The 16,117-nt window shown below is 44.6% G+C and overlaps 1 protein-coding gene across 4 annotated transcripts in view; it reads right to left on the reverse strand.

Moving 5' to 3' along the window:
* The window catches only part of DENND5B (DENN domain containing 5B), a gene marked incomplete at its 5' end in the record, with an annotated part of 114,674 nt that extends 98,822 nt beyond the window's left edge, over positions 1–15,852 (reverse strand). For all 4 annotated transcript variants that reach the window (XM_082308773.1, XM_082308772.1, XM_082308771.1 and 1 more), the window contains one exon: positions 15,741–15,852. In XM_082308773.1, the coding sequence (XP_082164899.1) occupies positions 15,741–15,852 (112 nt within the window). The remainder of the gene's footprint in view (positions 1–15,740) is intronic.
* Positions 15,853–16,117: the final 265 nt, after the last annotated feature.

Here is a 16,117-nt window from a genome sequence, read left to right on the forward strand (position 1 = left end):
TACTCGTTATTTTTGCTAAGTCCTGCAGCAGGATGTTTTCCTGCCCTCCAAACCTGGATTGCACAGCTCTGTGCTACCTCCAGTAGTTATACATAGAAATAATCCATTAGCAGTCAAGTTAACACATGGGACATAAATAGACCGTACTTGCCAGCATGTCTAAGCCCTACAGGTCAGCTGGCCATTTTATTTAAGAGACTCTGCAGTGGAATCACTGCAGGAAAGTAGGACTTCCCAGTCTGGATTATAGGGACAGAGTATGATCAACTATTTTTTCTCTGTTGTTTTTAATAGAGTACAAGATAAAACTTCAGCACAAGTGAAAAAAATCAAATGAAGGCTGAAGATTATTTCTTCTCCAATCTGTGCCTTATATGCTTATGTATCAGAATAAATGCAAACCACCTGAATGCAGGCAGGCGTTGCATTTCAGAGAGCTTGGGTGGGTGCTGGAGAGAGGAATACAGCACACTTGGGGGATGAGTATGCGTATTCTAAAATACAAGTATTTTAGAAGACATCAACCCGTCACTAATGAGATTTGGATGTCCAGCTTGCCTGGAGGAAGGCAAAAGTGGAGTCCTGCTATTAATAAACTGTGCTTAGTTTTGAAATTTAAAAGCTCAAATACACAGGCTCAGCAGTTCTCAAGAAAAAAAAAAAAACACAACTTTTTCAGCATGCAAGCTGCATCCCTTCTCCACAAAAACTTGCTTTTAGAAACAGATGGCAGCCTGCAAGACCTACAAATCCTTTGTCTGGAGTGGCAAAGTAGGCCCTATTGCCCATCAAAGTCAACCGTCACATTGTGAAGCACTGACCCTAACAAATCCATTATGTTTCTTTCTACCACAATGCTAAACCAGACAAAATGAGTCAGACTTAATAGGAAAGGGTGAGGGATTTTAAATCCCTTTTCCCCCCAACCCCACAAAAAAAATGAGAAGGGGGAGAGTCTGCATTGACCCTTCACTTACGAGCCCTGGCAAACCCTGGCGTTAGGGCAGCCCCTTTGGGCCAGGCTGCCCGAAGGAAGATGGTTTGGGTTTGAAGCATTTACACCGCGCTGTGCAATGGCTTTGAAATCAGCACACTATGTCAGTCAAACTACCCGCACAGTGAAGAGCGAATATCCCGAGCAGGAAAGAAAGGCCCTTATGCTAGCTGAATAATTAGGTCTGATGTGCTTTGTAGTTTCTCAGCCCTCCTTTCCCAGCTCTGCCAAAGAGCTGAGCAGATACACGGCACAGAGACGGAGAAAGCTCTTCACAGGTAGCTGCAGGGAAGAGAATATAATGTTTTTTCTCCTGTGTCAGCTGAACCCAGGCAATGGAAAGAGAAATGTGAAGAGATAGGAGCTTATATCAAAGAGCTGCTGCCTTCAGTCAAAGGAGGAAACAACAGAGAAGCCTGCTGAGGTGCTGACGGACGGGGCGATGGTGTGGAAAGGATCGAAAAGCGTTTTCCCCACTACGGGTATTTGGTGTATCTTGACAGACAAAAGGAAACACCTACCACTGGTGCTGTCAGCAGACACCTCCCAGCAAGGCATACTTTTGTCAAAGAGAAAATCTCTCTCAATAACAGTGGGTCCAGTTTATGAACAATCCAACTGCTTTCATCTTGCATATTTAAAAATGAGATACAACAAAAAAAGTCAATGTCCTCAGAGCAACAGATTGGCTGGATTCTTCACACTCTCATAGAAATTGCCCTCCATCCGTCTTTACTGGTTTTCTTCGGCATAAAACAATCTCTCAAGGACATGGCAACGACGATGCTGAAATTCAAAGCACTGAGATCAAACACACGAAGCTGACGCTCATTACGGCTAAATTATGTCACCTATCTGAAGGCTCAAGCTTATTATTTAAGACAATACAATAGTCATTAATCACAGCCATTGTGCATTGCTCGGAAGGCGTCTAGAAAGCTAAAGAATACCAGGGAGATTTATTATACTACAGTGCCAGATTTAATTACATGGTTTTCTTCTCAGTATCTCGCCGCTTGTAGTTCACCACCTGTTTGCACCAGAGGACCTGAAATAAAGACACGCCAGCCCTTGAGGCTAGGCATGCAAGACAGGGCTTGTGCTGAGCTTTTCCTATGGCTGTTGTAGCAGAAGACCAGCGGGCAAAGAGAACGAACCATTTCGGGGGCAGCTGGCTGGCAAATCACTTGCGTAGAGCTATTGTTTTTCTCCTGAAGTTTTAAACTTCCAGTTCCTTTTCATTTATATTTCTGTGCAGAAAAGGTACATTGTCGAGCCCGTGTGCAAGCAGAAACCACTCGCTGTCTTCTTCCTAAAGCTGCTGCGCGAAGATTCATGCCCTCACCAACACAACAATGTATTTAAGCAGTACGTCTGTCTGCTGGCAGCCTTCTGAGTTTGCATTTTCTTCTATAAATATTTAACATAGAAGAACTGTTCATGTTACCCACTTTGCCCGAAGTGTTTTGACAGCCATGCTCACCACATGACAATGATGCTCTATTTAACACTGCAGCTGCAGACGTGAGGATTTGGTTTCAGTTTTATACGATATTGTGAAACCGATGACCTCCCACAAAATAAACCAGATAATACATTTTGAAGGAGTAGAACTTAAATTATCAGTAAGCCACTGCAAGAAAGGAAAACAGAAATTTAAGTCTTGAATGCAAGAGTTTGCTTAAATGTAGCTGCAATCCCTTTTTTATTAAACATATTCAGAAAGCAAAAATAAAAGACAATCAACCCTGCAAAAGCTAAGTAGCCTCCCAAAATGGTTTCTCTTAAGGCTAGAATAATTTTCAAACTTTCTGGACCACAAATTATCGTCAGCCCTCAGAGACGTCGACACACTTTTACCAACCAGTTAATTGAATCCACTCAGAAGAAGATGGCTCAGCGGATCACTTGGCCGGCCCTGAGGGAGGTTTGGCCTCAACCTCTCTCTAGCGTACTAAGACTCAGCACAGTCTAGCAGCGACTAACCCAGAGTCAGTCTTTCATATTTGAAGATCACAACATTTTTCAGGTGGAGAAAGTTCAGGGAAACAAAACAAAAAGGCTTAAATAACCCAGCCACTCAAAACCACACAGAACAGCTCTGCTACTGTTAGAGACGCATAGAGGCATTTTAAAATGCTCACTTTAACATGGAATCACTTAAGCACTGCTTAGAAAAAATATGTAGAGGTGAGATAAGAAAGAGAAACTGAGTCAGCAACATTTATCCTTCCTGATGCCCTCCCGGCCCCAGAGCATAGTCTCAGTTACCCAGGGGCTCATTAATGCACTCATCTACTACAAGCTTGCTGGAAGCATGGAGCGATGCCACTTTGGTATGAGCAGATTAATCAAGCGTGGATTGCCAACCTCCCACTGCACTGCAATGCAATGCCATCTCCTTCTAGCCCATTTCAGTGGACAGATTCAGCTGAATATTGCCATTTACTTCCAAGACAACTCATAAACGCAGATTAGCCATCCCTTGCAGTGCCTTTTACTGGAGTTACTCAAAATTTAATGCACTTAATACAGTTTTATGAGTCCTTATGCATCATTAGCACTTCAATACATCAGAATACAGTTCTTGGTTCTTAACAATATTATCAGAAAGGTCAAAATAGCTTTTTAAAACAATAAAGCATGAGTATGAGCTGCTTTGTTTTTAAATGTGGGAAGGGGGAAGATAAGGAAAAAGAAAGTAGAGAACTCCCTTCCCCAGCACATTCTGCTGCTGTATCTCCCATTCAGTGCATTTTGGGAAAAAAGAAAAAAAAAAAAAAAAAGTGCTTTTCCACAGACATCTCTTTTGGATGCAATAGCACCAACACAGCCAAGCTCCTACATCCTTTCATTGAGCTCAAGGAAGGACTTGGACCCGCAAACAACCATCCTTGCATTGCTATTTATTGCCAAACATAGCTTTTCTCCCACCACCTGTTATCACACTGTAGGAGCCGTAGCGGAATTGCTCCCCTAACAAACACTCTTCATTTGAGACTGAGAAGGAAAGACTAAGGAAGATGGCATTAACACAGCTGTATGGTTTCACGGGTTTGGGTGAAGAGCGCTAGGAGTTATGCGACAGGACGCCAGGACAGAAATCATGGTCCTCTCACCTGCAGCTCCTTTTGCTCACACGAGCCTGCTAGCTCTGATCTTCCCTCCTTCCCCCTCAGTACCATGAGTTACCCTTCATTCCTCAACCCACCAGATGGGCAGGAGGCTCTGCTCGGAGCGCAGCTACGTGGCTGCCAATTAGCCTGCCACGATACCCATGTGGAGAGGCCTCTCTTGCTTTATAAAGTGCTGTTGCTTTTCCTGCAGCCTTTGTATTATTGGAAGGTTAATTAGAATCTCTGCTCTAGCTGCGGGGACTTCACACCCGCCCCCCCCCCCCCCCAAAAAAAAAAAAAAAAATTCCGTATCTTTTCAATTTCACCTCTGACAAAATTAAATTGACCTGTGGGCTTAGAAGTTGGTAGATAAGGATACAGATTGTTTTGGGGGTTTGGTTTTTCAACTTTTTTGAAAAAAGGAAACAGGTCTAGTGTGATCACATTACGAATCACACAAGTCTGAGTTTTGAGTGTGATAATACTACACTATTAACAACACAGATGGTCTCCTGCTTAGCGTCAACTGCCCTTTTGAGCTATTCAGTGCACCAGGAGTGATGCTGGGACAGAAGTCATTGTCACAAAGTGCTGACAAAATATTAACCAGTAACTGAACCCCAAGCCAGATTTTGAATTGCAAATAGTTTTCAGATCTTCACCACTGTCAAATATGATATATCTTGGACACTCCACTGCGATAGCTGCTCTGAGCAATTCAGTCTCAGCTCTAGGACAGACCTAAATCCGTGCCTTTTCTCCCCGGCTCCTGGACAAATGCCTCTTCTAGCACTACCGGAGAGGAACATGAATACATCCAGCCCCCAAGACAAGATGTTTTCTCATTCTTATTCCCGCCAAAAGCACAAGAGCTGAACTAATCGGGGCCCCAAGCCCCTAGGTCACAGCCAGGGCACCCGCGCCAGGGCCCTCAGCTCTTTCTCACCTGCTGACCAGGACAAAGCAGGGCTGAGGGGTCCAAGCTCATTAAGGCTGAGTTTTCATGGGAAGTTCAGCCGACATTAAGCTAGAGGGTTTTGGGGTTTTTTTTGGTGGTGTTTTTTGTTTGTTTGTTTTTGTTTGGGCTTTTTTTTGTTTTTTGTTTTTTGTTTTTTTTTAACAGTGTGTTAGGCTAAGCAATTTTCATCAGGGCTCTTTCTTTCCCCTCCCAACTCATCACCCTGCAGGCAGCTCCCAAGAAGAAAGAAAACAACGACACGGGCATAGAAACGATAGTAAGTTATTAACCAGAACTGTTATTGTGAAAGTTAACATCTCCCATCACCATTCCCCTTTTGCTAAGTACGACAGCAGACCACAGCTACAGCTGCCTCACCCAATGCAGATGTTCATATTTATACAGGAAAAAATGATTACTTAATAGCATTCCTTACACTGGGATTCTTTAGTTCTTAGTCATTCCTCAATTTGAGATAGAAACACTAGACTACACATCCCTGCTTGAATTAAGAGTCAAACAACATCTGCTATCACACTCGCCAAAGCCAGAAAGAGTCAACATACTGGCAAATGCTAGTCAGACAAACCTACCTTGAATAGCATCATCTTGGGAAAAGGCTAAACACCTAATTCATCTGTGCTGAATAGCGGCTCTCCTGATTTCCAGAGATAAATATTCTCCCTTAATAGATTCATAACAATAGTCATTAGAGACGAGGGGTGACAACCCGATAAGGGGTGCATTAGAGACACCATAGGACCATTCCTGCTGGCCTTGACATTCTTGAAGTGTTTACAAGGCAAAAGGTACAGCAAAATACACCCTTCAGAGCTCTGCAACAGCGCCTACATCCACCATCAGTCATTTTACAAAGCACCTGGCAGTTTTTAAACGTTGTGAGTCATAACCAGCCATTTCATCTTCATACAATTACACAAAATTTTAGGGGTTTGGGTGGTTTTGGTGTTTTGTTGGTTTTGTTTGGGTTTGTTTGGTTGTTTGGTTTTTTTTTTTTTAAATAAAATGTGAGAATTCTGCCCCAAATACTCGGTGCTGTGTATTTTCAAATTGTTATACTAGAATAATAAAATGAGAAAGCACAACATCTACATTACAAAAAGTCCCATCCTAGAAACTGTGCAACAGCCCTTCATCTCTCCCACACCAGCCAGCATCATAGCTGAGAGAAAGTCTATGTTAACAGAGCTGTTGTTTTGGTTTTAAGGATAAAATTGTTCTTAATTTTAATTCATGTCAGAGTATTGCACAGCATAAAGCAAACAAGAACACCAAGTGGGAATACTGATGGCAAAACAGTATTGTGTGAATAACTAACTCATCAGCAAATCCTCCCCTCCCTCAGCAATGACAAGCCAAATATTTACTCAATTGTATATTGCATTCTTTGCTCAACTACTTCATAGTTTGAATTTAAAAAATACATCTCTTTCCTTTTTCCAGAACATCCCCTGGGAGACCATCATTTCATTACAAAGAGCTCAGCCCTCTTGTCTTTCAGTCACAAGAGACTCGAAGCACCTCTTACACCTAGGCAGCCCCGTGTAAGGAGCATCCATGGTGACACTCGCTTTTTCCTTGTAACTATAGTTACTGCTAACACAGGTAACATTGCGTTACATCGCATGCCACCGCATGCCAATCAGTTTGTACGTGAAAATAGCTATGCATGGAAATGAGCATAGGTTTATATAGATGCTAAGGGGAAAATGCAAATTTATACAAATAATTTCAGTCATCCATGAAAAGCAGCAGCCTCTACACACCCATGACAGTTAAGCTCTGCTTTTTATTTTTAATCCTGTCATTGTTTACACAGAATGGTGTTTCAGATTAAGCTCCCTTACCCATCCACATGTTAGTCTTTAACATGACAAGAGAATACCAAGAATGAGGTGGACAGAGGATTCTTCTAGCTTTCATGCTGCGCAACGTACCACTCACACAGCTTCGAAGCACAATTTGACTCCATTTGATATAAAGCTTGTTTTTAAAAAAACATTGCTACTAGGTCCCATAATTATTATTGCAATTTGATGAATAAAATGACTGTAAAGCAAAGCCAAGTTCATGCTCCAAAGGGAGGGGGAAGCTCACTCTCCAAGGGTGACATATTTAAACATTGCCTCTGAAGACCAAACAAGAACTGCTGACATTTTTGTATGAAGTTGTTCTCTCACTGGAGAACAACCTTCAAAAAGTTTTCTTTGCAGATCCACCAAAACCAGTCACCCCACCCCCAATATTATATTCTACTAAGACTTAATTTTTGTACTATCACTCGACGCAGGTCACTGAGATTTAGCAAAGTCATTCAAGACTACTCTACACGGAGCATACATTAGCAAGGGAATGCTCTTTCCATTTCGCCCTTTAAGCATCTGTTTGGATGTTTTGACGTTATTTTTCATGGATTGGGTTGGCAGGTGGAGGAAGGAGGAAGAAGCAAAACTCCACACCTTGAAAGAGCATGGCTTCATGTTTCCAGCCAGGCACCTTCATTAAATGCAGGACACCCTAATGAGAAAGCTCTCAGTTAAGATTTACTGATCAGACAGCTGAGTGAAACTATCTTTGACTCCAAGCAAGGTGCAGAAATTGAATTGTTTATATTTTCATACTGGTAATGTAACAGAAGCTTCTTCCAGCCATGCCAGTATCTGACACCTTAGCAGCCTGTCACACATTAGTCATCTCCCCAGTATGTGTCTTTTATAGCGATGACCCATCACCATTTCTTCCCTAATTACTTTTGAGATTATCTATATGGCTAATGTGACCAAAATATCACTGTGAAAGCTACTGTTTCCTGACCAAAATTTGTTTTTCCTCAATGTAACTTTTCCTACCATACATATTTTTTTGCTATTTTTCTGGTCAAGAGGTAGATAACGAAAAAAAAATTTTGCAGGTTATTTGCACTCTCAAACTACATGAAGGTTCCTATATTTTGACTGCTACAGTTCCTCTCCATACACACAAAATATGGCTGAAGAAGCTACATGTAATCTTCTTCCCACGTGTGTATGTGGTCCCACATGATCTCAAATAGCACCAGCCACAAGCACCACAGCGTTAACTGGATCAAAGTGCACACGCTGTTGGTTTTGGTTTTTTTTCCCCCCATTTCATTCACATTTCTCGTTGACTCCAACCCTCATTGCAGCAGATCAGCAACTGCAGCAGGGAGCAGCGTGCCAGCCGCGTATCCAGCATCAGCCTACGCAGAGGCTTTGCGGGCTGTACGTTTGCCAGCATGTTTCAGGGACGAGCTGGCATTAAGGACAACTTGATTAGTCCATGACAAGCAGGTGAAAGAAGGCAGGCAAGAGAGCCCTGACGCCCTTGCCCTGCTGGCTTGCATGCATCTCAGCCTCTCTCTGCTGAAGCAGCTCATTTTGGAGGTATTCCTACGGTGAGCTCCGCACTGGCATAAGGAATGCTGTGGGCACAGTGTCAGTGTGCTGGCACAGCTCCTGCAGCACTGGTAAAGCGCTCTGGCAAGGACAGAAAGGCTTCACGGGCAAACAGCTGAGCAGAGAAATCAATACTACAGTCACGCACTGCCTTGAGCATTCTGACGTATTTACAGTTTCTGCTTTCCCATTTTCAGAAGGGCGGGTATTGCTTTCCCCCAGATGCCGCCATCCTTCGGCGCCATGAGGACCACCGCGGACGTGGACATCGACATAGGAGCCTCTCTGCTGGCAACAGGGACTTGCACCTTCAACATAGTCTCAAAAACACCTTCTCTCCTCAGGCTCCCACCCGGTGTGACGAGGCCTGATCCGGCACTGCCATGCTCTGCAGGACATTTGCACTTTTGCCCTTCACTGCTCTTCGCCCAAGGCAGGCCCTGGGCTCTGTGAGCCCCGGAGGCAGGCAGCTGTGGTCCTGGCAACCCCGGCTCTCCCTGGCTGCCGGACCACTAAGCCATCGGGATGGGGCCAGCAGCAACTTCAAGCCCGACGCGCAGGAACAAGATTAGGGTTGGATTTAGGTCATTCTTATAAAGGACAGCAGCTCAGACACTCTGCCTGCCAGCACTTTGACTACTACTGCAGTTTACACTATGTGAAGGATAAAGGTGACCTACCGCAATATTAACAGACTGGTTACCGGGATTTTCGCTAAGAAAACCCCTCATGTAAACAGTCACACCATCTTCTTCTATGCTACTGCAACAGCCACTGGCAGCAAAACAGCCTCTGAGAGTGCAAGAGGGTTTAGTCTTTCTACATGGAAATTAAAACAGCAGTTTATCTGGCAAAAAAGTGCATGAAATTTTCTTTGGTTTAGCATTAGTGAATCAGCGCTATTGATAGGAATAATGATGTTTTTCCAACCCAATCAGTACCTTCTTTTCAAAGGAATACAGTATAAAAAACTTAGATGAAGGCAAATGTATAACACAATAGTCACATCAGGGTTGGGGGAGCATTTAAATCCAGTGACTCTCTGGCATATAAAGATAGAGAATGAAAGCACTGTTACTAAAGCATAATAATACATCACAGCCATTAGCGATTCCACAAATGGTCTGTTATCCAAGTAAGCAAGGATATTAAAGGTTGCTTATTATAACCTCCTTATTAAAGGTTATTGTAGCTGGAGATGATACTTGTCAATAATATTGACAATTCTTTACAAAAAGGACTGTTTCCTTTGGCTGCAGAAACCCTCCTACAGGAGCTAAGTCTTTAATGTATAATTCAGAAATCTATTTAAAAAAAAAACAAACAACCAAAAAAACCTGTGTGGTGTTACAATGGAATTTTGTTTATCCCCAGTAGCAAAAAAAAAAAAAAAAACAACCAAACAAAACAAACAAACAAACAAACCCGCCAACCATGTTTAAGAATAAACCATTACAGCAACTATCCATGCCACCACCTTTAAAGATGTAGAAGAGAGCAGAAACATTATTTCTACTTCAGCATTGAGTCAAGGTTGCACAGACGCAGGGATTATCTCCATGCTCCCTTTAACTAGAAACACAACACTTCACTTATGCAGACTAAGATCAAAAGATTTGTTTTCATATGAACAAAATATTAACCCAGCTTAGATTTTTATCAAACAGGCTTCCTAGATGTATACCCAGTGTTTCCTTGTTTATTATTACAAGTTACAAAAACCAACAGTTACTTCAGTAAGCCAGCTACTCCATCCAATCCCTCGTCCATGAGATTTGCTTATTCCAGCCATAAAGTCAGAAGATTTAGGGCTGCATTTGAGCATCGCTTCTTAAGAGGGGCAGGAGAAATGCTTGAGTCCCACATCCCTCCCAACCGCTTCTGAGGAGCAAGTTAAGTTTCATTAAGTTGCACAGCATAAACCATCTTCTCCTCTACCTGTACCACTCTCATCCACATCCAGGTTACTTAACCTGGACAATCCCTCCAAAAATGCTTTATGCAACTCTGGACTGTACTTGAAAATGAAAAGCAAAGCTCCCGTAGCCCGCTTTTCATTTGTGGCAACTGAGTAAGTCATGAACAGGAACTGCAACTGTTTAGATATTCCTTGGTCAAGGGAAATTTCTCAGTCTATTTCCAGTAAACTAGGAAAAAAATCCAATTACTTATTTTCAGAAAAGCCATGTACACGAGAAGTTGTATCACTGCAGTAACGCCACCAAGTTTTCTGGCACTGCAGCATGACATGGCATGAAGGAAATGTGATGGAGAACCGCGCTGGCTGCGGGGAGGCTCTGCGAGGCATGAGCACACAGGTGCCAAGCACACACAAGGACTAAAAAGTCTTTTAGCTTTCTAAAAATAAGAGCCTACTAGATAAGAAGCACAGTCAGCCAGACTGCAACACGACCTGTTTGGTTTTCGACACTATGAACTGAGGTAACACTTCATTCATTTCATTGATGGGGGAAATTAGTTACCAATATCTGGATATTTATAGGGAAACAGCATGAGGCAGAAGCAGTGTTTATTCTCCCCAAGACACTCAGTGTTTCCGATGAGCACTCTCAGCTTTGCTGGTCATGAAGGAAACAAACAAACAAACAAATTCGATCTTAGAAGTAGAGTAATGAAGCTCCCTACCGTTTTAAAGTCTACATTGAACCAGGACAATAAGATAACGACTGTTTATGCAGTGGCCAAACTATACAGTGCAAAATATGTTGCTAGACAAGATACAATAACTATAACATCTCACTATAAGCATAGTCTTGAGGTAATATTTTAAGGTTTATGTGTGGAAAAAAGCTGTAAAACTTTTCATTTCACACAGCAAGAGGCCTACCACAACTCCACCAATATTCACGTTCTGAGACGCAGAAGGCATCATCCAACACGGTCCTTCGGGTGCCAGCTCCCGTGCTGGCTTACCGCATCCTCTCTCCCCCAAACGGCTCCGGCAACAGCATCCTCAACGGAGCACAGGCCAGTCCTTCCACTTGGGAACAAAACACCCATCCGTAATTCTCTCTCTGCTTTCCTCCAGAGCACTAAATTACTTCCCCAACAGAAGATATTTCGTTTTCTTTTTAATCGAGTCATATGTATTCTGTGTTTTTCTAAATTGTAGTTTGTGACACTCTGTAACAGGATACTACAAAATTTAATAGGCCCTCAAAGCAAAATGTAAAAGCCGCTACAGCCAGAAAAATCCCGTGCCCTGCACACACACTTATAAAGTTCATATAGTATGACAAAATATGCAAAAGAAACAATTTAATGAGCAATTAGGTCTTTTTGTTTAAGGTAATGTTAAGTATTTACTACAACGAATTCATTTAAGCACGTGCAATTCCAAGGCTGATAGTCCCAAAATGGCTTTACCTGCAAGAAGCAGGCATGAAGATGAAAGTGAACTGAAATATATTTTCCATCAGCCCTGAACATGAGAGAAAAGCTCCCTTCATTCTGTTTTAGTGGAGTTCAACTGGGCACAGAAACCCATACTGAAATTTTCATGCTTTTCAAGATATTTCACATCAAATACACTGCTTTTCTTCTCTGACCTCTCCAACTATGCAGTGCCCAGAAATCCTTAGATAGCTGCCTTTCCTCCCTCAAGTCCCTAGATTTTTTTTTCTTCATCCTTGACTGAGAGCTTTGTGACAGTGCAACCAGTGTTTTGACAGCATTATAATTCATACGCTACTTTGCCACATGCCTAGATATGCTACTGAGTTGAGCAATAGGTAAACAGCTTTTTACTTTTCAAAATTAATTCACTTAAAAAACCCAAATGAGTCCATTTGAAAAGCCAGATGTGGAGCAATTTCCTATTAAAAAAAAAAAATTTGAAAAATCTGTACCAGAAAATAGCATACATGGAAAAGGAAAAAAAAGGCAAAATGAAACATCTGCACAGTGGAAAATTCTCATCTACCAAATTAATTTTAAGTACTGAGCATCCACAGGACTAAGAACGATTAAGGAAGTCACTCTTCCCTAAAGCATGTCAAGACTTTACACAACTTTAAAATCTTGATTTTATTTCATGTTATGAACAAACTACCAACCCTACAATAAGAATTAAAAAGGCAGTTCTTTGCCCTGCCTCTGAGAGCATCATTGAAACATTTTACTTCATGCCTGATGCATTAGATAAGTTTTTTTGGTGTGCTGGGTTTTTTTTTTGGTTTGGTTTGGGTTTTTTTACTGCAGAGGGTTTGTGCAGTAAGAGATCTTGGGCTTAAATCATCAGGCAAGGAAAGCCTTCATACGGGGGTGGGTCCCAGGCTGTCCCCAACGAAGGGAGGGTGCAGGTCAGGGAGCTCCAGATGACGCCGGAGCTGACTCACCGGCAGCTCCGTAGCACGCCACGTGCCTCGGTGAGGTGTCCATGCCTCAGCTGATCACCAGCAAGTCCTCTGGAAGCAGAAAATCCCTCGAGGATTTTGTAACTTCTGCTCCGTTCAGAGGAGAGGCCCTGGGGCAGCCGGGGCGGCAGCGGAGCTCCTCTCATCTCCTCGTGCTCCTCTGCTCAGCCCCAGCGCAGCTCCATTCACTCAGACCTCCCTTGGGCAAGGCGCTTTGTGTATGCTGGCTGCTAAAGGACTCACAAGTTTGGAGATAAGCAGGTTCTTAATTACTTTTTTGCTAAATTAGGGATGATCTGTGTGGCGGCTTAAGTCACGGCAACTTTTCACTGATGCCATGACTTACCTCCTTAAGCACAAGGATAGCAAGATGGAAAGCTACCACAGCTACATAATTCAATACTGAAAGAACAGGATCATTTCTTTCTACAAAATGTTGCAAGAGCTTTTTTAGAAAGAAACAGACTTCATTTGTGGGTTTCCTGTGATACTATAGACTTTCTGTTCCCTCAAGCATCTTTCTCCCCACCTATTCCGGTAATGAATTCAATCCTAGTAGCTTGGTTTTTGAAACCTGTAACACAGATTTCTAGATTGGATCTCACTACTGCCTGCCTACGGTGGCATTAATACTCCCCAAGCTTTAACAGAAATATTTTCTCAGCTACATCTAAAACTAGAGTTAATATTTCCACGGCTGCGTTATATTTGTGGCTCACAGCACTCCCTGTTCCTCCCTAACATTTCCAACTGCTGAGCTACCAGCTGATAGCAGAAAGCTCTTGTCACGAGTCTCTAAAAATATAACATCGCTCAGTGCCAATATTAAGTCCCATCGTACTTCTGTTACTCCACTTCTTCCTCTAGCTCATCCCAACCCTCCTAGGTATTACGAATGCCTCCCAAATTGGCATTACCAAGAATTTTTGTGTGCTCAAACCATACTGCTAGACCTTGCCTAGTTTAAACCAGTTTCAAAGACATTTCAACTTGTTATTTCCTATTGGGGAAGAAGGAGAAAATAAAAAAAGAAGCCTCGCTTGCTTTAAAAACAACTACTTGTGGTAATTTGTCTTTGAAATTATTCACGGCTGCATTATATTTTATAAATGGGCATATCCTAGATGTGCCAAAATTTCTTTCTTTTACAGAAAAATGTTTCATAGTGAAAAGAGAGAGAGACTTTCTTTAGCTTTGCAATCTGATTAGTGTTGCTGCAACAGTTCAGCTAAACCCACTGAATGACCATACAAGTTGAGCCCTGTAGCCGAGCCACGGCACGGCACGACCCCACCGCGCTCGGCCTGTCCTCGAGCGGTGCTCCCCACCAACACGCCTGCGCCCCTCGCTGTGAAACGGAGCAGAAATCAGCAAAAGGCAAGTTTGAAAGTCTGGGTACTCATCAGGGAAGGCACAGCCTGCCAGCCAACACTGCTTTAAAAATAGTTTCTTTTCAGATAGAAGAGTTAGAGATGACTCAAAGTTTAAGTAGCTGAAACCCCAGTAGGTCATATTATGCAAATCAAACCCCGTACGCCATCAGCTGGGAGATGGCTCACGAGCCAGGAGTTTTCTACTGAAAGCAGCAAAACTGAAAACATACAATTGTGGTCACTAGTACACGTGAAAAAACAAAGAGATTAAAGCACGTTCGGCTAATGCTTCAACGTGGAGACCCTAGGGCTATCGCCAGTGGGTGCTCACTGCGAAGGGCAAAGATTTAGGTACCCTGTGTTAAGATAAAGCTCCTTGGAACATCAGGTGCACGTAGCCACCCCTTTTATAGGTGACAAAAAAAATGAACTTCAGCCAGGGTACGTCGGTCAGTGAGGCAGCTCATCAAGTCTTTCTCTTGCACAACCAGAAGGCGAGGTGCTTCCTGATGCAACAGCAGGGGAGCCCTCGCCACAGCCCCACGGCCCGGAGGAGGTGCCCCCCCCGAAAACCTACGGCTGCCTTCAACTTCCATCGCGTGCAGCTCATGCGCCTGCAGCGCGAAGGCGTTGGGACGGTCACACGTATGCGCTTCAGCGCTTTCAAACTCGTAACTGGGTGAGGAAATGCTTAGCTTCCATGCAATTATGCCCCATTATTAAGCTTATAGTCAATCTAATTTTATGTGTAAAAACTGACTTAAATGGTTCCTTTTATTTAAACACTAGTGATGTTTAGGAAGCAATACTGCCTTTTCCCCAACATAATCAGCTCAAATCCAGTCATGAACCCTCCAAAAATAAATATTTTAGAAAACGAGTTGGATCCCACAGTAATAATTTTGTTCTTTGATTCTGTAGCATTTGGGGGGGGAGGGGGAAGGAAGGATGCAGGAAGACTCTTTCTCAATAGACATAAGATGTGAATAAAGCAGCATAATTAAAGATGCGATTCCATTAATTTATTCCATTTTCCCCAGATCCCTCCCCGCCCCCTTTCCAGTGCAAATAGGGAAGAAAACGCATCTGCCCCGACAGAAAGCTCGGTCATTCGGCTCCCTTCAACCCCGTACCCTTCTCCCGTCGGTCGCACCCCGCCGAGGGTCCCTTCCACCATTAGGGACCAGGGCCAACAGCGGGGCGGCGGAGCCCGGCCTGCGGGGCAGGGCGCATCCCGGCGGCCGGCAGACAAACGCCCCCCGCCGCCGGGCGGGAGCTGCCCCTCGGGGGATGCTCCAGCAGCGGATGCTTTACCCTTCAAAGTTGCTCCCTCCCCGCGGCTTCTGCCGGCTCGGCGCCCCCCGCCTCCCTTCGCCCCCTCCGCGGGGGGAGCAGACATTTTGAAGCAGCGGATCCCAAAAGCCCGCAGCGGTGCGGGTGCGGGCGAGGCCTCCGCGCCGCGCCGGGCCCCGGCGGCGCCGCTCACCTGCCAGCTCGTCGGGCTCCAGCCCGCTCTCCGCGTCGATACCGCACAGCACGAAGTAGTGGGCGAAGCGGCAGGGGGCCGCGCCGGGCCCGGGGGCGCCGCTCCCGCTCATCCCGCCGGCGGCGGCTCCCGGCGGCGGCTCCCGGCGGCAGCGCGGCTCGGCGGCGGCGGGGGCGCGCCCGCGGGCCGGTCACGGCGCGCCGCCCCCCATCCCCGGCGGTGGCGCGCAGGCCGCGGCGGGCGGGCGGGCAGCGAGCGGCGGCTCCGGCGGGCGGGCGGGCGGGCGGGCGGGCGGCACGGCACGGCACGGCACGGCACCCCCGCTGTCAGCTGAGCGGGGCGGGGGGAGCGGGGCGGGCGGTGCCGGCCCGCCCCCG

This window comes from Platalea leucorodia (genome assembly GCF_965183815.1).
Source record: "Platalea leucorodia genome assembly, chromosome: 4".
NCBI classification, from domain to species: domain Eukaryota; kingdom Metazoa; phylum Chordata; class Aves; order Pelecaniformes; family Threskiornithidae; genus Platalea; species Platalea leucorodia.